General features: G+C 44.1%; 1 protein-coding gene across 9 annotated transcripts in view; it reads left to right on the top strand.

Annotated features, from left to right (window-relative positions):
- The first annotated feature begins 1,969 nt into the window (after nucleotides 1-1,969).
- Nucleotides 1,970-25,082, top strand: part of LOC144768485 (uncharacterized) — a 255,027-nt gene continuing 231,914 nt past the window's right edge. For 5 of the 9 annotated variants that reach the window (XM_078652184.1, XM_078652183.1, XM_078652181.1 and 2 more), the window contains exons 1-4: nucleotides 1,987-2,225; nucleotides 3,391-3,488; nucleotides 11,795-11,992; nucleotides 23,359-23,437. In XM_078652184.1, the coding sequence (XP_078508310.1) occupies nucleotides 23,404-23,437 (34 nt within the window). In that variant the 5' untranslated portion in view covers nucleotides 1,987-2,225; nucleotides 3,391-3,488; nucleotides 11,795-11,992; nucleotides 23,359-23,403. Of the gene's footprint in view, nucleotides 2,226-3,390; nucleotides 3,489-11,794; nucleotides 11,993-23,358; nucleotides 23,438-25,082 lie in introns of all 9 variants that reach the window. The other 4 variants (XM_078652189.1, XM_078652180.1, XM_078652185.1 and 1 more) reach the window with 3 other exon arrangements.

Raw genomic sequence — 25,082 nt, 5'->3', positions numbered from 1 at the left:
TCTTTCACTGTCTCATCATTTTTTAACTGAAGTATTTTCAATATTATATTCAACAATGCCATGGTTGCTGCTTTTTTATTTTAAGGAACTAGCAACCATTGACAAAGCCAATAGTCCTGGCTTGTTGTTGGTGCAATGATACTTGCTGTATTATATATCTGGATGCAATGACAGAAACAACATAATACCAGTCGGGCGCAACACTATGCTAAGCGCAGATTTTTAGCCTAGGTGTTTTAAACTGCGCTCTTATTTACATACAACACCCCCTTTGAAGAGACCCCCCATTTTTTTTACACCGCTTAAAGCCCTGGAAACAACACCATGTTACAGTAACCTCACTTCCTGGCACTGTGCATCATGTGCGACTCATGACTTCTACGTTTTCAGTCTGCCTATGTGCAGGGGCATAGTGAACTCTCCCCCACCGCACCCCACCCATTGCTGTAGTTCGTTCTTGATAGGCCTCTTCTGCCTGCAACTCTGCAAAGGCTCAGCTCATAATGTGGAAAGGTGGGTGAGTAAATAAGTGAAGGAATGTCTGAATGGATTACTTAAAGGATGAATGCATGAATGAAAGGGGGAATGGATAGATAATGAAAGAAAGGATGGATGAATGAGTGGAAGTATGGATGAGAAAAAAGGTAAATAGATGGATGTATGGGTGGAAAGGTAGATGGATGGGTAAAAGTGTGGATGGGTGTGTGAAAGGATGGATGGATGAGTAAAAGGGCAGCTGATGGGTGAGTGAATTGGTGGATGGGTGTGTGAAAGGATGGATGGATGGATGAATGAAAGGGTAGATGATGGGAAAGTGAATGGGTGGATGGATGAATTGATAAGTGAAATGGTGAATGGATGGATGAGTGAAAGGGTGAATGTAAGGATTGATGAGTTAGTGAAAGGGGTAGATGGACAAAAGGATGGATAGATGAGTGAAGTGAAAGGGTGGATGGATGAGAGAACGGATGGCTGGATGAGTGAACGGATGGTTGGGTGAGTGAAAGAATGCGTCCCAATTACTTTAAGGAAGATAACAGGAGGTACATACCACCCATCCACCGGTAAAAAAAATGGTGGGGAGCCACGGCCAACTGCCGATTAGGTCAAGGGAGCCACAGGTCAAAAAAGTTTGGGAACCACTGCCCTAAACCATTGGAGCTGGTTGAGTTCAGGACAAGAAAACACCTCAACATGCCTCCGCCCCCCCCCCCCCGCCCCCCACACACACACGCCTAAAAGTGATATTAAACAAATTAGAGTGCAATTTAAAAAAGCCTAGCAAACTGCATTGCGAGGGTGGAAGAGTGGAAACAACATTCGCCTCTGCCTAGCACCACACTCTTTATTCGCATTCAGTCACCCTGCTTCAGCCAGGACACCGGGGGCCAACTTCCCGAGAGAGCTACAAGAGGGATGCGCCCTATGTCAATCCGAGCGAATAACGGCACAGTCAGTATTGACAATGACAACTGTGGTTAAAGCGGACAAGATGGTCAAGTGGCGCTGGCTCGTCATGCGGAAGATACAGACCGGGAGGCTCTCGGTCACAAACGGCGACCCTGACATTGCTGCAGGGCGAAGTCCAGGCAATCAGACCTAAGTCCGCAAGTGTAAAAATAACACACAGATTTCATTCACATTCGTCTGTTTGCCTTAAGTCTGGATGCTGGTTTATTGTAACACGCAGGGAAAATTATTCCATGGGCAGTTCCGGAACATCATGCTTACAGATGTAGGCTGCAATATGTTATATATAAATTCCATGCCTTGCACGCACGCGCGCTGCTACTGCGTTTCAGTCTTTGAACATCTAGCACGTGAGCTCCCAGGCCAATTTCTGGAACCCCATATCCAATGAGTATCTGATAAGAATTCTCTAGCCAATCCCATCACAATGCTCCTCGGGCCAATTCAAGCGCACTATGCTTTCACACTCCCAGAGGAATCTGTTTTCTCTTTTCTGATTGGTTGTCAGCACACGGCTTGTCCCAAGTCTTTTGGCTGTTATTACAGACATAAATACTTCCGTTGATTATTAGCTTCAACACTGTCCCAACATTTTGTGGAAAGGTAGCCACCGCACTGATACCGTGGGATGTGCTGTTGTGTAGGAGCAGAGTGATGTCAGGAACGGCGTGGGCGTCCTTGTGAAGGGAATTACTGTCATTAGTGTGCATAATATGAACGTTTTCGAGATCGTTTTGATGTGCATGGTGAAGAAGGTAATACTTTTACTAATGTTAGTCCTATTCGTTTTGCGAAATTTCATAAGCAAAGACTTCATTCAGTTTTCAAGATAGGAAGTTGATTATAACAAGTAAATGTAAATGCAATAAGTTTAGCCTAGGTGATTAATAATAAGTTTTTGTTGTACGTTTTAGCTTAGTGAGCAGTTGTGCAATATAAGTTACTGAAACACTGTTAAAGTGTTATGGCTTGTTTATTGAGAATGGCAATGTAGTGTGCAGTAACATCAATTTTAGTTAACATTTAAGCATTTTATTGGGGCGTCCCCGTGTCTCATGTCCAATCTCATTGTCACCTCTCCCTGTAATGAAGCGTGGCAATAATTGTGCTTCAGATTTCTCTTTTAACTATGTGCAAATTAAACCACTCAACCGTCTTCAGTAGCAATTATTTTGATATTTCTGAAAGTCTTTTCTGTTCCAGAATGCCCTTTTTAATGCTTGATTAGATACCATTTCAGCTGTCTGTCTGAGCTGTAGGCACAATAAACAAGTATTTTTAAAAAGAGCTATGCTGCAGATAGCGTTGACCGCGTCATATGGGATTGTGTTTACACCTCTTAGTTTATGGTTGTTTACCAAGGCACTTTGTAGAATATCATGCTGTTTGTTTTAATGCAGACTAATAAAATTGCAAAAAACCCAGGTGTGCGAGTGCTCCCTTCTTGAGTCCAGGGTGGGGTCTGGAATGTTATCTGCTCAAAAAGGAATAGTGAATTCGCAGCCAGAGCCACATTCCAAGAAGCTCACTGGTATTTATTAATGTCTTATTTATGGTGCGTCTCTCTGGCTAATTTTGTTTCCTTGGAGACTTTCAGAACATTCTGTAGCCTGGACACAACTTCTGAAATCTGGTCAATAATGCAAGCATGAGGCTCATGTTGTCATCTGGGCTTTCTCTACAGAACAGGATTTGTCTATAAATCGTGCATCCCCTTATTCCCTCAACAAAAAGAACTTCATAAAGACTGGAAGCGAGGATAAAGCTGAAGGGCTTGTATGATTTGTGAACAGAGTGGGCAGGAAATGAGCAGACTTTAAGGGGTTTTATAATAGTCACTGTTTCTACATAGAGCATTGTTTTCTAAAATGTGCAATATGATGATAGAAAAGTAATTTTGTGCTTGCATTTTTTTGCCAGTACTGTAATACGACATACCCTAGACTTGACGCTTACAACTCACTCTGCTAGGACAGCAAACCAGAAGAGAAAAATAAAATAAGAGTTCTCGAATCTAAGTAAGCATTACATTTTTGAATGAGATCATTGAAATTGGTACTACTGTTCAATATATTCACTGTTGATGCCTTTTGCAACGAATAAATGTTCAAAGAAAATGCTATTACTAAATGGACGTCAATACACAGCCACTGCGTATTAGCAGTATCCTTCAGGAAAATGTGCACATATTGTACTTCGTGGTTTTTGTTTGCAAGTTTTTTGTTGTAATTTGAAGTGCAAGCACATCATTGAAAAGGGTAACTGTCGATTTTAAACAGTATTAGAACAAGAAAGGATGAAGTGGGAGAAAAATCAGTTAACAAATAGAAGTTGTAGACTAAGCAGCAACTTTTATGTCTATGAGGTGGCCACTGCTGTCTGTGGGGAGAAGGACAAGGGACGGGGTGGGTGGGAAGGTTCAAGCACGGACGAAGCTGGAGGAAGTGAGAGGAACTGGGAGGGGGATCAGAAGTGATAGAGAGGCCCTGAAAACACATGGACTTTTCCAGGTATCGACAATGTGAGAAGAGGACCAGGTAGGAGAGGAGATGGCATGTAGATGCACTCCTATGTAGTGTGAGATAACATTAAAAAAAAATACTTAATCCCCGGTGCTGGTAAAAATAAATGTGTCCTTGTGTAATGTAACATGTGCTCATGTAAACACTCCAAGTGCTTTACATGTAGAAGGGTCTGCGTTTGAAGTAAATTGTGGAATTAAGTACATTTATATTTCCTTTAAATTCAGTTCATTTTGCAGGTTTCTATTTTAGAAAGTTTACATTGCACTTTTCTCCAACTGAGAACCTCAAACCGCTAGAAATCAAATTAATAATGGAACCATGCACCGTACACAACATTTCAGCAGTCCTAAGATGTACTTATGTCTGGGCCTTCATGGCTGTTCCTCGCATTTATTGAGCGCATCCCACAGGTCTCTGAGGACAAACCACTATAGACAAAACACAAGGAGCAGAGAGGAAATGTGGTGTAGCCAGCTGGAAAAAAACTGAGGGAAGGAGGGGTGTGATGAGAGAGGAGAACAATGTATGTGATTGCTGTCCTTTCGGCTTCGATTCCTTGGCCGAAGAGCATAAGGCATGCAAATGATAATTAGGTTGTAGCCCTGCATTGTGTAAACCTGTAATATCACTCGACGACTTGCATTGTTTCAGAAGCAAATACCGCATTCAAAGGTTAAAAAAAAAGGCATTCTTACTGTGCAGCGTGGAAACCTCCTGTCAGCTGCTGCTCCCTTGCAAAAACATAAAACTTTCCTCGGCCATGCAAATGAAGAGTTCATGCAGGACTAATGTGCTGAGGGCTGGTACAAGCAAGGATGTGGGCGAAGGGGCTCTTTTACAAGTAACTATTTGTAAGGAATGCGAAGAAGGAGGAGAGACTGCCAAAAAGCATGCACACTCTTATGGAGTGTTAAAACATAAATACAATTAGATTTTTAACACATTTCCCTCAGAGCATAGAACAAGAAGGCTGCATTGTGTTGCTGAGCAACAACAGACTAAAGGTTACTTTGTAGGCTGAAAACCTGTCTGTAATTTAAAGCAAGGGCTCTGTGAAGTGAGCGTGAGATGCAGCTGTGGCGGCCGAGGCATGGGGTGGGCTGTACGCCGAGGATAAAGCAGAGCCAATCGAAGATGATAAGATTCTGTGAGAGAAGTGGCACAGAAGGAGGAGGGTACAAGCAGGGGTGCTGACATGCTTGCTCACAAATAACAATGAAGTTTGTTGATAAAAGCGGAGGAAAATTAGTACTTGGGCCGTGGGACACTGATAAGAAACCCACACTAACAACAACAGGAAACAGCACGCTACAACCAATAGAAACAAAGAAAAGTAAGTGTCAAGTGCACAAATAACTGAAAAGTGAGGGTGGGATGTAAGCCCCCTTTAATAGCTTATTTACCATTATGAATTATACTTATAGACCCATCTTGCTTTGGCAGGAGTCAAAACGATAGAAAGCAGGACGACGGTTCATTGGCACTGGCTACATAGGTCAATCAATCAATCAATGCATTTGTAAAGTGCGCTACCTACCCGTGAGGGTCTCAAGGCGCTGGGGGGGAGGGAGGGGGGGCGCTACTGATCGAAGAGCCAGGTCTTGAGAAGTCTTCTGAAGGCCAGCAGGTCCTGGGTCTGTCGTAGGTTGGTAGGGAGAGTGTTCCAGGTCTTGGCGGCCAGGTAGGAGATGGATCTGCCGCCGGCGGTGGTTTTCCGGAAGCGAGGGACTGTGGCGAGGGCAAGGTTGGCAGAGCGGAGACTGTGGGTGGGGGTGTGGAAGCCGAGTCTGTCGTTTAGGTATGCTGGTCCTGCGTTGTGTAGAGCTTTGTGTGCGTGGATGAGGAGTTTGAATGTGATCCTCTTGTTGATGGGGAGCCAGTGCAGGCTTCTCAGGTGGTGTGATGTGGCTGCGTTGGGGGACGTCGAGGATCAGTCGTGCTGAGGCGTTCTGGATGCGTTGCAGCCGTCTCAGAAGCTTGGTTTTCGTTCCTGCGTAGAGGGCGTTCCCGTAGTCCAGTCTGCTGGTGACGAGGGCCTGGGTGACGGTTTTTCTTGTGTCGGGGGGGGGGGGATCCATTTGAAGACCTTGCGGAGCATTCGGATGGTGTTGAAGCAGGACACGGAGACGGCGTTGACCTGCTTGGTCATGGAGAGGGCGGAGTCGAGGATGATCCCCAGGTTGCGTGCGTGGTCGGTGGGTTCTGGGGCTGTTCCTAGCGATGTTGGCCACCAGGAGTCGTCCCAGGCTGAGTCTAAACTGAGCCTCTTAGGGTGTAGTTGACACAGTTTTTCATTTGGACATCATGTTTAGGTCTCGCGTCAGCGAAAGACCTTATGTCGCCCGTTTTTGGGAATGTGGACAGGAAAGGGTGCACGAGCGCAGAGTAGCTCAGTTTTCACCTCGTGAACGCGCACGGCGCCGTGCCCCTCTCCTGTCCACATTCCCTTGCGCAAACACTCACTCACGCATGCGCACATACACACACTGCATGGGCGCACACGCGCACACGCATTTACACTTACACAGACACGCAGGCACCCAGACAGGCAACCCCCTCCTCCTCCCCCCACAGTCACACACGCATACACACAGACTCCAAGACACACGCACGCTCACACACATACACAGCCCGCCGCCACGCGCGCGCCCACACATGCCCCCCCTGCCCTCGCAGGCCAGCCACAAAGCGAAGCCCCACTCACCGGCAGCAGGACTCTTCCTCCATTCTTCGGCACCGGGGCGCAGGGTAGGCTCCTGCCTGCTCCGGTGCTGCAACCAATCGCGGCTCTTCCGTGGGAGGCGGGGTAGGCTCCCGCCCTCCTACTGCCTGTTTCCGGTTGTCGCGCCGGCCTGCCTGACTTCCTGGTCGCAGGCCGGCAGAGTGACGGCGGTGATTTGCGGTATTTAGTTATTTATGCATTTTTATATAGCGCGGACTTTACCCGAAGGCGGTATTTATTTATTTATGTGTTTATGCATTTTTATATAGCGCAGACTTTACCCGAAGGCGGTATTTATTTATTGTTATTGTGTGTGTGTGGGGAGGGGGTAACCAGATGCAGTGAACTGTTAAAATAAAGGCGTCTTTGTGTACGTACTATTATACCTGAAAAATGTGTGCTAACTCCCCAAAAAGAGATAGGCACATTGTTTTTTTTTAAATCTATCAGGCTAGCTTGTGATATGTTCGATTGAATGATAAATGCAGGGTCGATAGTTAAAGATTTCTGTTTCTGTATTCTAATGGAAAGTGGGTGCGGTCTCTAAGAGAGACTTTTAGTCCATGTGTTTTTTCCAACTTTGCATTGCAGATATGTATATATAAACCAAATAAAGCCATAATTTGAAATGATCTGGTTGTCATTTACGGAATGATATGACATATCTACACATGCTGTTTGTGCTTTTCTTAAAAGGGAAAATAATTTTGCAGTACGTATGAACACATGCAGTGTGTGTGGTAACCTGATAGCTCTGTCTTTTCCCCTGAAATGGGGCACTTTTCTCTCTTTTATGCACAATCTGACGAGGCTTTATAACCAGCGTTCTTTCTGTTTAATACGTTTTATATTTTCTTTCATACTTCTTAGCTCTGTGTTTGTTTAATTCAAGAGGTCTTAATACCAGCAATCCGCATTTTAACAAAAGCTGCAACTTGATGTCAACTACCGTGGTTTTATTGCATACCATCACGTGCAGCCCAATATTTCTGCATGAGTCCGATATCCCTTCATTTGCCTGTTCGCTGTGCACACACCTGTGCCATTTCTTGCATGTAATTTTATTGTGCCACTATAGCTCTACTGTGTCACCATTGCAAACATTCCAACTTATAGATAGATAAAATGATAGAGACAAAAAGAAAGCTGTGTTTTATGTTTTGACCCTGTACTTATATGTGCATACGTTTGTGTAGTCCATTTCTTCTTGGACTGTGTTGGTGGTATCGGAGTGAATCTTAAACCACCACACACTGAGTGATGTACCCGTCACTGTTTACTATTTCACTTCAACAACTTGAAAACAGGAGACAGCACCAGTGTGTTGCTGCTAGCTTTGTAGTCATTTGGTCCTGTTTGGGGTTTCCGTGGCATGAGTTGAACCTTGCGGCATTGGCAGCATGGTGTTTGGCGATGCACAAGGATGCAAACGATCAGACAGGTACGATGAGTGCAGTTCGTTAACGTTATTTCGTAGCATGCCGACTATGCATTTTATGACATTTGCTTCATTCTATCACAGACTGCCTTAGTTCGAAGTAAGGCAGTGAATGGGTGAACACACCATTTGGCAGCTTGTGAGCCTCTCTCCGCACTCATGCTGGTTTGCTTGCAATCGGTATCAGACTTCAAAGTAATCCGTTCCCCCGTCCCCCGTTGCTCGCTGAAGGCTGTCATGCCCAAAATCACACCGACTGTCACTCAGACCTGGCTTCTCCCACTTTGGCAAGGTGAAAAACAATGTTTATATTGGGCGTCCTGGTTTGTACATTCCCAAAATAGTCGAGCGTTGTTGCAGTAAACATTCAAAAAAAGGTTCGGTTTGGGCTCTTTAATAACAACGCCCACCCTTTACTACATTTTCCAGCACACCTGTGTGGTTTCTGTGAAAGTTTTAAATAAAATGTGTTGATCATATCACGGGTACAGCTGTGCTCCTTGCATTCCCTCCTCCCTTTTAGCCCATCCCTTTCAGCAGCAGCTGGCAGGCACCGTAAGGGGCAGAGCAGCGCACACATTTAAACTTTGTTTATTCACTCTCTCTTACCTAACACAGCATAGCACATAACACCCAAGTCTGACACCACATCACACACAGCAGAGCACATCACACTCAGGCCTGACACCACATCACACACAGCAGAGCACATCACACTCATGCCTGACACCATATCACACACAGCAGAGCACATCACACTCATGCCTGACATCCCATCACACACAGCAGAGCACATCACACTCAGGTCTGACACCACATCACACAAAGCAGAGCACATCACACTCAGGTCTGATATGACATCACACCACACACAACCAACACCACACACACACACACCACTACAAACACAACCCCACACACACAACCACCCACACATCACCACACACACACCCACACAACCACACAGACCCACCCACACAACCACACACACAAAACCACACCCAACCACACACACACAACCACACCCAACCACACACTCCACAACACCCTCACTCTATCTATCTTTCGCCCTCACTCTATCGCCCTCACTCTATCTATCTCCCTCACTCTATTTGTCTATCTAACGCCCTCCCTCTATCTATCGCCCTCCCTCTATCGCCCTCCCACTATCTATCCATCGCACTCACTCTATCCATCGCACTCACTCTATCCATCGCACTCACTCTATCCATCTCACTCACTCTATCCATCGCACTCACTCTATCCATCGCATCGCCACAGCATCACTCAGCCCCACCACAACATCACTCAGTGCCACCAAAGCATCAATCTGTGCAACAATTCAACAAAAACAGGTTCAAATATGTTCTCTCAATATTTCAAGCTTTATTACAAATGTCATAAAAAGATGTTAATATTTCACTTCTCTTCTTGGATTTTCATCACAATAAAACACACTGAACATAATCTTCACAAAAGTGATTTACAAAAGTTTAAGCTATTGCCATTATAAATTACAATAACTTTTATGTAAGTATTAATTATTAAAACAAAAGCCATTGTTATTTGTAATATCAATACATCTAAGTCATGTAAATACAACACATATTGCATTGCAAATGCTATAGGTGTCACATTTGCGAAAGTTAAAACTATTGGCATTGTAAATGACAAAGCTATTAATTTAGCGATTTTCAAAACCAACACATTAATACAACAATTGTCATTTACCATACCAATAGCTCAAAGTTTCCTAATGCGAGACCTATTGCATTGCAAATGCTTGTTTTAAGTTAGTAACCACTGCCTAATATAAAGCAAATGCAATCTAAAATCTAATATTTTGGGTATGAGAAAAACGTTTTTTCAAAAGAAGGGGGCAATAGATTTCGAATATAGCAAATTCTCGTGAAAATATATTAGAATGTTGACAGGCTAACTAACTACATGCTTTATGCAGAGAATGAATCCTAGAAGGAATTCCAGAAAGACTCTGGCTAAGATAAGAAGAACAAAATATACAGAATACGCTTCTCACGGAAAAGAAAAGGACATTGACAACCATGCATTTATAGAGTACATTTGAATAAAAAAACCTTTTGACGAGTTCTGTCATCAAGAATATATCATTGTTAATGTTAGTGAAACTTGTACAGCGCATGATTACCCTCAGGTGTCATTGAGGTTCCACATTTTTCACCTTGCAGCTAAGCCATGCCATATTGTCTTCCTTCCTGCTAGGGGTGATAGAGATACCCAATCAAATATTATTTGTGTTCATTGTTGCCTGATTTTAAGTTAGTACTTAGAAAATCAGAATAAAACAGGTAGTGTTTTTTGCAACTTCTTGCCCTTTCACAACTCAGCAGAGGCCTTACTGAGATTTAAAATTAATGAAATAAATGTCTAGTGACTGGTGTGGAAAGAAAGAATTACACATTCTTTTTTGAGCCACCCCGTCTGACTCATTGTAAAATACAATGTCAGGAGCCACTTTCCAACTTTAATATTGTGTGGCACAGATTCCTATTATGGTCAATTATATAATACTAGGAAGAACACACAATCGACAAACGTGGAATAATCCGCGATGGAGTAGTTGTGGGTGAAGTAGAGGACAAAAGGTTGAAATTCCCCCATGGCAATCTGATTCCAAGTGAGCTTCGAAGCAGAACATTGATTCCTCTATGTTGGAATCCAGCCTCAGATGTTATTTGATCTAAAAACCAATTGTGTGATGTTAGCATAGATGTTAAAACCCATGTTGTAAGAGAAACTAAATACTACAGAGGTTTTAAGTTGTACAGTAAATAAAGCTGGTGATGGCACCGAATCCACAGGTGATCGCAGTTTTGGGCAGAATCCTTCCATAGTGATGACTTCTTGGGACCATTTTAAACTTTCCCTAAAGACTTGGGCTATACAGTTGGAAGAATAAACGGGAAATTGCGACTCCACTTTAACTGGTATGGGAACAAACCAGTGCTAAGTTGAATTATGGACGTACTTTCATTATTTGGTGCATGATGAGGTCCGTTAGTGAAATAGCATAGAATCATTTAGACGTAGAGTATCCGTCTAAATAAGAGGAAAATGGTGGTTATTTGATTTATCCTCTGGTGTGAAACTTAGCAGAGGAAGCATTTATAAATCTAACCCATGCACCAAGCGCTAGATGTCTCTGGGTTTCAAAGTGATGTAATACCAAATATAAACTTATTTTTTATAGAGAAAAATGCTATAGTTAAGTGAGATTAAGCACGGGTTATAAGTTTTAAGTACTTTAATTTTATATTTCAAAAATGTGTCCACCATGATTTTCAAATATTTCATAATAGTTAGTGAACATGCAACTCTATGTATAACTCCCAAAGGTGTGCAAACATCTCTTGTATTTTAGTTTCCCCGATTGTCTATAGAGATTTGTGTCTCTAGTATGTTGGACTTCAAGTTTTACTGAAATCATGCTGTGTCCCTTTTACCACAACCTTTCTTCTATTGTGCACGCAGAATTGAGTACATGTTCTTGCATGTCATTCCAAATACAGTGTTGTTATAATTCACGACATTCAGAGTTAAACAATGCCATTTTAATTGACATTAAAACATATGCTTTTATTTCTCACTGGAAAAACTTAGTTCACGAGCAACTGCAGAGATATAGAGGGTGCTGCGATATAGCTGTTAAACACCTACAAGCATAACACTTGGATCAGGCATTGAAAAGCACGTTGGTGGAGACCGGTGAATGATGACAAGGATGCACTGGAAATCACAGCAAACTGCAGCATCCAAATGAACGCTTTCGAGATCGTTTTGATGTGCATGGTGAAGAAGGTATTACTTTTACTATTATTACTCCAATTCTTTTTGCGTAATTTCATGAGCAAAGACTTCAGTTTGCAAGATAGCAAATTGATTATAACCAGCACTGGTAAATGCAATATGTTTCGCCTATGTGATTAATAATGTTATTTTTTGTTGTAAGTTTTACCTGGGTGAGTAGTTGTGCAATATAAGCTACTGAAACTGCGTAAAAGTGTTAGGACTTGTTTATTGAGAAAGGCAATATATTTAAGCCTGGGCGGAGTTCGTGGAGTGAACTCGGCTAAGTGCAAAATAAAACTCTGCCGCGCTTTGCGGAGCTGCGCAGGCGACGGAAAGGGTTAGAAAAAATGCTATTCGCAATACTTTTCAGTGCCGTGTGTTTGTCCACGCTGTGAAATTATTGCGAACTGCACCATGCACAGTGCAAGCGGGCGCTGCTTCCTTTCTGCTGCTTGAGTAGATTTTCTATCCGAGCGGCAGCTTTCTCAACTCGAACAGATGGTTTCTCAACGTGAGCGGTTGCAAGCATACGCGGCCACTCTCTTTGAGAAATCTGACCATCCGCATTGAGAAATCTCGCCTGAAGTTTGATATCACTCGCTTGAACTTGCCAACTTGACGTTGACGAGCGCGAATGAGGAGAAATCTTGCCCGGAGGTGGATTTTCACGCTCGCCAACTTGATGTTGATGAGCGAGGAAACAAAATCAGCGAGCTCCGCGTAACGCGGAGTGCTGAAAACTCTGCGAGCTGAGTTCACTGGCCAGACTTAAATATATTGTGCAGTATCTGATATACAGCGGGGATATTAGGTGAAGGGCAGAGCATTTAGCTAAAATGAAATGCAGCCCACATCGTTCCCCAAATAAAAATGTGAGAAACCTGTTTTAGTATGGTTGTGATTTAAAGGTGGAAAGAGGCACCGTAGAAATGGCAAGAAGATGAGTTAAAAGGCGTTGTAGAAAAAATCATACAGCTCACAAGCACGCTTGTAATGCATGCTGACACAAGGAGATTACATTAAAGTGTCAAACAAACCAAAAAAAGCAGTTGAAAATCACGTAAATGATATGCAGTCCTAATGAACTCGTTCTTTAAGACATGGTGGATTTGTCCTGAGTGCAACAGGACCTTTTGGGTTTTAAGCGCTATTGCCAACACAACAAAAAAAGGGATCTATGAATAGAAAGAGGGGGGACCTGTAACATAATCACTGCTCTTGTGCTGTACAGGACTGTCATGTTGTGCATTTGTACCTGCATTAGTTCCTTGGAGAGGGATTGTGTAATATTTTGTGTATTTGAAACATATTATCATTTATATCATAGCTATATTTCTTAAATAAATGAATTTTAAGCTATCTTTCCTGTACCATGTTTAATTTTTGCAGTGTATGTGTTGTAATGTTTTGCAGTATGATTGCAAGTTCGCAAAAGATTGCACTGTGTCTAACAGATTCAACAGTGGGTGATGGTGTGTGGCCTTATGACCTTTAGGTAGTCTACAACTGAGGACACCTTGCTTTAAGATCATTTTATTTTTAACTGAGTGCATGCTTTTATGTGAATTCACAGCTTTATTGGCAGTAAACAGGAAAGATACAAAAGCCATAAGGCTCCTTAGAATCATGTAGAGGAAAAAAAAGTCATAACCCAACTAAAGTCGTGAAAACTAAGGAGAGATGATTGATAATGGGGGCTTAGGAAATAGAAAAGAGACTGCCATCCCTGAGGGGTGCTAACAAGAAAAGTGTCTTTTATGTCGAAAGTGACGGCCATCTTGGTAATAATAATGTAAAGAACCTGCACTTCTCTGCTGGGGCACCATACTTTTAACAGTAGAGTACTTGCACTTCTTAACAGGAAGCAGCCACTCTCATGGTGCATGTTTGCAGTTCTATATTTCCATTTCACTGACCAGGTGCATTAATATTAGAAGTTTTTAGCCAAAGAAAGAAAAATTCAAGATAAACAGATGGACTGCACTTGCCATTTTACACGTGCTAAATTACATGTTGACCTCAATTACATGCAATGCTCTGATCTTCCATTTTGTTGCATCGCACTTCCATTTTGTGCTGCCTTGCCCTGTAGTTACACTTCAGCAGTAACATAAACATGTTTTTCAAGTAAACCAGTACAAGCTGGTTCGAGGTATCTCGTGAGGTTATGTTGTACCTTCAGCTTGTTTTCGTGCATTCTAGGCTTATCTCTAGGACAGAGGGAGGATGCGCTGTGCAAAGCTCTCCAAGGCAGGAGATAGGAAAAGGAATGTCTTTTGCCTCAGCGCAACCAAACAGAATCTGGCCAGGTCTGTATGGGTGGATCTGATGCAGAGATGGGACCAGCACCTGTGAATAGAAGGGCAAGAGCGCCTGCTAGAGGCTTCTCGAACATGTTGATTTAAACTATAAAAAGCGGTGTCTGTGGGGTGGAGCTCATGAACTCAGTCTTGGAGTGGACGCACTCGCGGGACAACTTTGGTGTCCGGAGAGATTACTTCATGTGCCCCAGTCTCTACAGGGTTCCCAACTTGGGGTATTCAGTGCATATAGTGTGGTGTATTCACTGTTTATTGCCTTTTACTCGGTGCCTAATAATTTACTAGCTTCAGTGACTAATTTCCTTTGCCTACGATATTAATGAAGCTAATTTTTTACCTCCAGAGGAGTGTTGGAGTTTCTGTGTGAGTAAGTGGTGTGCGTAAATTCAGATTACGCAAGTGGGCAACAGATTTGCGGAAAAAGTATCTCCAATAGGTTTCCAAAAAGATGTTTATCAATAGTATCACATGTAACCACATCTTGGCAGATCACGTGGTGTCCCACACTCAAATGAACTCGCCCACATGCCTGCACACACACACACATAGGCCCGATGTTTTACAGGCATGCTACATACACATCAAGCGTGCGTATAAGTGAATCACATGTACGCACATTCATACCCATGAACAGAAACTCTAAAAAGTACCCACAAGCATACGTCCAACACACACACAGTTCACCTGACCCACACATATCACATGTTCAAACTCAAGTACACATAACAAAAAAACAGCTCGTAGCTATCGGGTTAACCATGTTTGTGAGAAAGTGCCATCTTTCTTGCATTGGTATGCCCCCACTTTTTGCTGAACTGCTGATGTGCTTTGACTGAGTGTGCCCTGGGCTCCTGCCAACCAGGTGCCTAGGGCCTGTGTTCCTTCCCTAAAAACTGTGTTGAAACTAAAACCCCATTGGCATCTCTGGCCACCTATCAGCCCCTTGTAAATGGTACCCTAGGTACCCAGGGCATGGTGACCAGAGAAGGCCCCTAAGGGCTGCAGCACTTATTGTGCCACCCTAACCCTGTACCGTAAACACCCACACACCCCGCTCTCCTGGGCCTGCAACAATGCACATCCTGGGCGAGGTGCTAGGACTCCTCCCCTAGGATGGGCAGGGGGAAGCTTCAAAGGCCTGCCGCCTCTGTGAGCTTCTCCAGACCATTTGCTGTACCCAGCAACTGGCCCCCACCAGTTCTGACCCCCCACTCTGGCGTGAGGACTGGCGGGAAACCCTACGTCAGGAAGGGGGTGTGCCAGTCTGTGCCAACCCCACCCCTCGGGTGGGAGAGGCGAGGTGAAGTACGACCCCTGGCTCCGGTCATCTTGAAGATGGGGAGCCCTGCCCAATGACAGCTAGGTTCCTGCCCCCCTCCCACAGGAGAGGAGCAGGCTTGGGGGTGTACCCACCCCAGGACAGGGACCTATTGGTCCCTGCCCTTGCCCTACCTGTAACGCCCCTAAATTCAGTATTTAGGGGCTCCCTGAACCTTCCTTCCTCAGATCCTGATACGAAAAGAAGAAAGAAGATTAAGACGACGAAGACCCGCTGTGCAACTGCTAACAACAGGACGACACCAACTGAGTTGGTCCCAGCCCTACCGGCCTGTCGACCCTGGAACCGGCTCCTGCTAAATCCCGTGACTCCTGCAGACAGCAAGCTTGGACAACCCGGAGGACCTGCCTGCCTGGAGCCTATAACAGAACGGGACTCCCCTGAGCTCTGCTGGTGCCAGCCAGGAACCACGAATGCAGCCTACTCTGCACCCGCCAAGCCCGGCCTGTGCCCGAGTGATCCAAGACCACAAGGACGTCCCCCCGGCGACTGGGACCCGAAGTCCAGTGCCAAAAGACCCCCTCGACGACGCCTGCAGCCTCAGAAACGGGGCCCCCACCAACCGCGACCGCCGAGGGTAAGATTTACGGACACCCAAAGACACCCCTGCACCCGGCGCTCCACGGCCCCCTGTGCCCTCCTTTGGGGTACTCACCTCTTCTCCAAGATCCCAACTTACCTCTCGAAGTGGTGGTGGCACCTGAAGAATCTCCGTCCCCTAGTCTGCAGCCTTTGTTCCTTTTTAGGTCTCGCCTGTCGATGCGCATGCGCATCGAGCAAGGCGAGAGTATTGGGACTTATCCACTCTTTATCCACACTGCAAGGAATCGTGGCGATTCCTTGCAGTGCCCGTGACTTTTAAGCTCAATGCGCATGCGCATTGAGCTTAAAAGCGCGTGCACGTCCGTCTTTGTTTACCCGCTCCGCCCCCTCCCCTTCCCGCCGTGTCGCATTTCTCCTCCCCCCTCCCCTCTCTTCCCTCCGTCTTGTTTATTTTACCCGCTCCGCCCCCTCGCATTTCTCCTCCCCCCTCCCCTCTCTTCCCTCCGTCTTGTTTATTTTACCCGCTCCGCCCCCTCCCCTTCCCGCCGTGTCGCATTTCTCCTCCCCCCTCCCCTCTCTTCCCTCCGTCTTGTTGCCTATGGGCGGCTGTGCTGGCAAGCAGCGCTGCTTCCTCTCCTCTTTCTGTTGAAACAAACAGCAGGGAGGGGAGGCGTTTCCAGGGCCAGCTCACTCTCGCTCTCTTCGTCTTGTTAGGGTTTTCACCACCAGAATCAAGGAGTGACAAACCAGCCAGTATGTACATTTTCAATTCAGAACGCCACCTTTTTTATGCACACTGATTTACACAATATTTCTGCGCAGTGTCCCGTTATTATTTCAAGGCGCTACATTTGCTCGTGACAAACATCTCGCAAACCATTTCAGCGAGCAAAGACGCGCCTCGCGCTGCCTGCGTCTATGTGACAGCGCGAGACGCTTCTTAAAATAGAGCAGCGGTCGCTGAGCTCCGGTTCAAGCCCTCGTAAACTTTATTTTTTCAATGCAATACGTCTGTTCCAAAACAAGCAGGCCCTCGGCCCGCCGCTGCCGCTGCACACAGGCTCCGTTGTGCCGCCGCGGTGAATCACTCCTCCTGCAGGCGGCTGATCTCCTGGGGCTGGCGGGAGGCCAGGGCGGCTGCAGCTGGGCCTTGCTGTCTGTTCTCCAGACCTGGGGGGCAGGAAGGCTTGGCGCTCACCAGCGCGCCCTGTTATGAATGCTGCCTGTACCCAATGTGCCCTCGTTCCTCGCCTGTGCCCGGACCCCGTCTTTTGCCTCTGGCTGTGGAGCGCTTCTCTCTGTTTCCACCTCGTTTCCCCGAGCGGGGGCCGCACCTGGTACCCCCTCCAGCCTCACACCCTTTACGCTTCCTGTCTAATGAACTGTGTTTCCATCACTGCTCTCTCTCCCTGCCAATGTCGCCTTTCTCTCCCATTGCCCTCTGTCTATGACCCTTCACCAGTCGCTGTCTCTTCTTCTCTGCCCGTCACCTCTGCAAGGGGGTCTCCTTTCTTCATGCCCTCCCGTCCTTTGTTGACATTGTCACTCTCAGCTCTCCTCACGCGCCCTCTCTCCTGAAGTGTCAGTAATCGCGGCCGCCGTTTCTCCCTCCCCTCACCTCTCTCCCTACTTCCCTCGATCTGTCTGTAACAGAGTCACTGCTCCTCCCACTCTCTCTCTCTGTCTGCCTTACGCCCTCTCGCCTATCCTCCTATCCTGCCATCTCTCTCACATCCTGACATCTCTCTCACATCCTGACATTTCTCTCACACTCTCTCCCATCCGGCCATCTCTCTCTCCCATCCTGCCATCTCTCTCCCTTCCTGACATCTCTCTCTCCCATCCTGCCATCTCTCTCTCATCCTGCCATTTCTCTCACACTCTCTCCCATCCTGGCTGCTCTCTCCCATCGGGCCACCACCCTCACCCTCACTCACCCTCACTCACCCTCACTCACTCACCCTCACTCACCCTCACTCACCCTCAACCCCTCACTCACCCTCACTCATCCTCACTCACCCTCAACCCCTCACCCTCACCCTCACCCACCCTCAACCCCTCACCCTAACTCACACTCACCCTCACTCACCCTCACCCTCACTCACCCTCACTCTCACTCACCCTCAACCCCTCACTCACCCTCAACCCCTCACTCACCCTCAACCCCTCACTCACCCTCAACCCCTCACTCACCCTCAACCCCTCACTCACCCTCACTCACCCTCACCCACCCTCACCCTCACTCACCCTCAACCCCTCACCCTCACACAGTGCAATAGGTCTCGGAGCATTTGAGTTAGAGCTTTTAGAATTGTTTATGGCTTTTTTTATTTGTAATTCTTTAGCATTGGCTACAGGAAACAAAAATGCTAAAGATTTACAAAAAAACCCCATAAACAATTCTAAAAGCACTAACTCTAATGCTGCGAGACCTATTGCATTTCCAATGCTTGTTACTGTTTCCATTGACTAACATTGGGCGCCAGACGGCTTAAAAGCACCCTGCACCCAGCCGCCCGAGTGCCGCTGGAAGTGCAACTACTACCCTACTCTACTTCCCCACTTGCCCTGAGTAAGTGACCAGAAGTTCAGCTGCGTGGCCTGCTTGCTTGTAGCCACCAACCCAAGGCCCCCCTCCCCTCCATTGGATTGCATTGGGCCTACTCTCTCTGCACCCGGCTGCCCCTGTGCCGCTGAGGTTGTACCTACTGTACCTGTCCGACCCTGGGAGACCCCTGATCCTATGCCCAGAGCCTTAACTTCATCAGTTGAGTACTCACCTGGAAACCGATAACTCACTTTTCTGCCATAGGATAACATTGACTGGTTTGACTCGAAAAATGTTCCAAGTGGGAAGTTTTGATACTCTAAAATATTCCTCTAAAATCCGCTGAATAACGAAATCCGTGTTACTCACCTGGAATCAGGAGAGGAGTCAGTACTGTACCTTTCAGCCCAGTACTGAACCACAAAAGTGATTTAACCTATACTTACCGATCATCTGGATTTTCTCCCGTAGGAAACCATTGACTGTTTTTATCTGAAATTTCTTCTGTCTACTTTTGAAAATTGCAAATATTCTTAAAAAATTGTACCAAACACTGAAACGTAAATACTTACCATGTCTTAGGTAGAGACCTCAGTACTGAACCTAGGAGTCCAGTCCTGGATTACTAAAGAAACAAGAACCTACTTTACCTGTGACTTGAATTTCTGTCCATAGGATAACATTGCTCGATTTTCACTGAAAAGTTTCTAATTGTCAACTTTTAAAATACCTTTTTATTCCTTAAAAATCATTGCCTTAACTAAAACGTTTTTACTAAACTGTTTCCAGCTTAGACCCCAGGACTGAATCCAGGATCCAGTCCCTGAGTTACAAAAGTAATCTATAAAGTAATCGGCTGCATTTATGTAAAAAACCCATTGAGCTCAATGTTAGATTGTGTTTAAAATTGTGTTGCCTACTGCAGCTACTGTACCTATTGTGTTTACAAAGTTTATTGCATCTTTGCAAAGTAATTACCTGCAAGTACTCATATTGAGAAAAGTACATTTTGTTATGTTTTGTGGTTTGTTCTCAGAGATACGGAAAAAATATTTGTTGCCAATTTTAAGGGAGGCAGGCTTCCTTCAAGTGAGGCCGGCACTACTCTACCTCCAGTCACTGAGCAACACTCATATCATATTTTGCATGGCAAATTATCTAGTGGCGGCGTCAAGAATTAGATCATGTAACGCACCACTGAGTGTATTGTAAGAAGTTTTTATTAATTGTAGACCTTATATAGCTTAAACTTCTGACCCAATGTATTGATTATAACCCAATGTACTGATTATAACGCAAGTGCAATATATATTTTTATATGTATATAAATGTTTTATATCTTTTATGATTTTAATGAAATCGAATAAAGTATTTTGACTGACTACATTTTTATACCTGTTGGTTCTAAAAATAAAACTATATCTTTTGATATAAAAACAATTGGCTTAGAGTTCAGTTCTTGATTGTGTGAAACCTTTTGCTGACTGAGTGTGTACAACAAATGCTTTACACTGCCCTCTGGTACTGCCTTACTGCTCGACCAAGCTACCACTTTTGAGAGTAAGGTCAGACCAGACTTTAACCTCTGTTATACCTCTGGGGTCTGTGGACTCTATATACACACTGTACCTTACTTTGGTCCAGTATATATAGAGCCACTTTCTCACATTGATACCCAGCAGTGGTGCATTGTCTTACATTGTCATTTTGTAGTTTGTTTATGAGCATATTTTGTATATCAGATAGTGTAACCTGTTTAATCTCAAAGCAACTTGCACTGCAGTGCATAGTGCAGTAGTATACACTCAGGCATGAGACTCGCCAAGAGAGCCTCTGAGTGCCTGCTGCTGTTAGTAAGGTGAGTCTGCCTTCATTTTGTTTGATTGTGACTTTCTGGTGATCTCCTGTAAACTTGTTGTGAACAGTCTAGCATAACAAAAATAAAGTAGTAATTTTGGAAGAGTACTGAGGCGGCGCTTCATGCAAAACCCGGGGGCGGGACTCAGGGCTGAAAGCGAGGCTTGGAGAATGATGCGTTCCAAGACTCTTGTAAGAAACGCAAGTTACAGTGTGGAGTGAAACAGATAGAAGAGAAACAAATGAAAGACACCGGATGGGATAGCAAACAAAAGCTTTCAAGTCTCTTAACAGAAATGCAAGCAGTCGAAAAACAAGCAGAGTGCAAGCGCTGTGCAGGCAAAAGCTTAAAGAAAAAAAGTCCCACAAAGCAGATGAAAACTGTACTTGGACCATGGGAGACTAATAAGAGAAACACACAGAGGAGCAACAGGAAATATTATGCTCCAGCCAATAGAAACGGTGGAAAAGTAAGTGTCAAGCACACCGATCAATGAAAAGTGAGAGTGGGATGTAAGCCCCATTTAAGATTTATATTAAATACAATACATTTCACAAGCACCACACAAGCACTATGCAGGCTAAACCTAAAAGGTGAAATAAAAGCATTGATATATTGAAACTCCTAATATAACCGTAAAGTTATTGAAATCAGAGCAGGCGTACCCCCACTGACGTATTTTCTACTTGGATCTTATTTTGTAAATATTATCAAGAGCAATACATGTGCTTTTAATTCCAAGCTTAGCCACAGAACACCATGTTTTAAAAGCCATTATCATTTACATTTCAGAAAAGATCATTGCTACCATAGTTTACTTGTAAGAATTAATTCTGAACTAATCTGATCAACCCCAGGATCAATTGGAGAATTAATTTAATGAGAAACTGAGGAAGCCCACAGTGGTTGTGTTTGACAATAGAGTAGTAGCATCAGTATACCTAGAACTCCATTTAACAGTCTTGATTCCTATTGTTACTGGTTCCTACAAATAGAGAGAGAGAGAGTGGGTGGGTGTGTGTTTGTTCATCTCTTAGTATTATGCATGTATTATTCAAAGACATCCGCACATAACATATGGCATGCTGATTTGACTGAGCACCACCACAATCTGTGTTAATATTGTGAAATTTCAGGGACCATTGGTCTGCAATGCTAAAGGGAGGTGGGAGGAATGTATACTAGATGGAACAAGTACTTGGTTTTTGTACCATTTGGAACATGCTGCTTCATGCATAGGTAGCAACGCTTAACAAGATGAAGATGAAGATCTATAGTGAAAGCGAAACCTAATGATGACAAAGATTACCGCAGTGAAAATGGGAACTGTACTAGCTGTTTAAAAGAAAGGAAATTGCCTCATTGAAAATTGATCAGAACCTATTTTAAAATGAATTTTGAAAAAAGAAAGTGAAAATGTATGGGCTGCATCTACCAGAGTGCTATGTGGCCTAACTGAAATCACACACACATAAGATTTATGCTACTACAACCTGTGTTTTTTTTTTTCAATATTGGTTCCCCAAATCAGTATTATTTATTTGGTGTCATTCAGAATTGTACCCAAATATGTGCCTCAAATTTCATGTGTCTGAAAGGTTAAGTGTATATCCAGGAAAGATTTGACAAGGTGCTGGCGTAATTCCTATCCCGGTCGCTTATCTCTTCAGGCCATGAAGTACTTTCTGTACTGTGATGTCGAAATACCCTGATATGCTCCATGATAAATCTGAAAAATAAATCTTTAAATGCTCTTCACAGAGCTCAAATTCCTGCCTCTCTTAAGAGAACCTTCTTTTGAATCGTTTCCCCAATTGTTTGAGTTTGTCTTATTTAAATTCAGGTAGACCATTTAATGTGTATGTTTGCTTGCTGCACAGTTTCAGTGTGTTTCTTCTATATAAGCATGTTCTATGATTGTTGCAGAAGCCATACAGTAAGTGTCCCACTATCATATTGCATACATCGTTCCATATATGTGGTGGCATGTTACTTTTCCTCATGGACTTCTTTGCCAGAGAGGCAAATTACATTTTTTCAAAATTAATGTATGACAAATAAGTTTTTTTTAGGGGTCTAGCCCTATAACACTACATAAAAATACAATTTTTCTGTACAATTCAAAAGCAATAAACACACATAAACCTCAGTAATGCAGAAGAAATTATTACAAACAATAAGGCTCACACTTTTGGTAAGAGTTATCCATATTATTGCACTTATAATGCTTATAAAAATGGATGTTACCATATTAACAAGAATCACTCCAGAAAAGCTAAAATCAATTTAAATGCATATAGACAATTCTAAGTCTAACGTTAAATACACTCTTTAACTAAAATGTCTTTTATATTGCTCACATAATTTTCTAGATGTTTATGTGTAAACAAAAGTCACGCCAATACAGCTAGAAAATATTTAAAATGTATGAAAACTGTTGATTGAAAAAGTAATATCTGTAGACCCAAACTCTTCCTTTGGAGCGACACAGCACATATATATGTGCTGAGAGCAAATACTATAAAGGACTAGTACCCGTCAACAGGATTCGAAAAGCAGCTTTATAATGTCTCACACGCAAGGCCTGATCCATGCCTTTCTTGGTCCAGTTAACATTGGGCCAAAAATGATAAATGTTCGGACAGAAAGTATGCGTCCCACTTTCAGGTTGCATATATTGTTCAGTGTATGTGGCAGCCTGTTACTTTTCATCATGGAACGCCAGGAAAAGAAACAAATTAAAATGTTTCAAAATTAATGTTTCAGAGGCCGACTATATCAAAAAGAAAGTGAAGGAAGTTTTACCAGAAAATGACTGGAGAAGAGGGCACTCTTATGGCGCGAGGTAACAATATGCATTTTATTTCTTCCTAAATGTTTTGAAACGTTTATCACTTGTACAATCCATTGCTGGTCCCTTCATTGTTTGCGATTTAGCAGGGTTTGCCTTTCCATCGTCTGAACAATGAACTTTACAATTGTTTACACCTACGTGGGAAGATGCACGCCAAAATGACAAGGCTGCCAAGCTTCTTGAGTTCATTTACATTTGTTCAAACTTGATCTTGCCATCTAAATGTAAAGCAAGCTTGAAAATGCATTAATTCAAACATGAGATTGACTCATATAGTCCCTCATACACAACATTGTCAAAATGCATATAAAATAGGCTTAGTTAGTAATTAAACCTGTACCAATGAAAGGAACATGGTTAAAAATGTTCGCTTTTCTCATTTTAAAAACTTAGTATAACAATTATGCCGCCTTTAGGTTCTCTCGATGATTCAGCAGGTCTTCTACATTTGGAAATATGTACCTTTGCAATTCTACTTTTGCAAATCAAGTATACTTCAGCTCTGTTTTTCGCCTTTGATACATGTTGTCCCCTAAATAGGACGTCATAGGGTTACAAAAGTAAATTTTATTCGGATTAAACTTTGAACCCCCTCCTTGCTGGCAGCTGTCATCTGAGTCAGCATTGCCAGAAAGCACATTTAAGATAACCCTGGTCCGTCGGCTTGGGCGTTGGCATGCTTTGTAAAGTAGTGAACAATATTGAGATGAAGAACATTGGCTAGCATGCCTACCTGTGACCTTCCTTAGAATGACCCACGTAAGTGTGCTCTTGCAAGCCACTACCCTCCGCATTTAACAAAGCTCAGCTGCAATGGTGACTGTCCTTTGATCTAGGATCTGGTGTTCAACAAAGCGTGTACACAGTACAGAAAAATAAATTGGGAAGAAGTGTGGCGCTGCGGCCAGGGCGACTGACACCGGATGCTGGGGCTCACGGTTCGATCCTCGGTGGCAGGTCAGCCCAGCACCATGTGACTAGGGGCGGACTGGCCATAGCAGGCACCGAGCGTTTCCCCGGTGGGCCGCTAGTGTGAGGGCCGGTTTTAGGACCCTGGGGGCCGTTTTTGTTCCCGGGGACCGGCAATATCGGCCCCAGTAACAAAATCGGCCGAAACTGGCCCTAAGAAACAGCTTGGCCGTGCCCCCCCCCTCCTCCTCCCCAGGGGGTTGGGCGAGCAGTTTGCCAGGGCTCGTTTCGATCCCCAGTACGGCCCTGCATGTGACTCTGGGCAATAGCTCTCTTAATCTTCCCGACTGCCCCCAGTGGCGGGATGCCTCAGGGTAGCTGTGCGCTTTACAAATACTGGATTTACATTTACATTTCAGAAAATTCAAAGTTACTTAGTAAATCTCCTTTGTGGTAAGATGGATACCTCATTTATTGCCTTGTCTCTGGAGAGAGAAACAAAACCCCACAGAGACCAAAGCAAGACTTTGTGAATCTAAGGTCACTGTGACTTTGGAACCTTATTTTCTGTGCCTTGGTGGGCCCCAACACGGTTGATGAATGTGCACGTTTGTTTTTTCCCCTGCTTATATGTAGCTAATGTTTCCTGACCGAGCGATCAGGATGTCCATAGTGTACCAGCAATTTTCAAAATGATTTTCTCCCTGTATGAGGTCACTGTTGATAA

The sequence above is a fragment of the Lissotriton helveticus genome, chromosome 7 (genome assembly GCF_964261635.1).
Source record: "Lissotriton helveticus chromosome 7, aLisHel1.1, whole genome shotgun sequence".
In the NCBI taxonomy this organism is placed as follows: Eukaryota; Metazoa; Chordata; class Amphibia; order Caudata; family Salamandridae; genus Lissotriton; species Lissotriton helveticus.
Note: the sequence above shows the minus strand (reverse complement) of the source record. Positions and strands in the feature narration are given on the sequence as shown.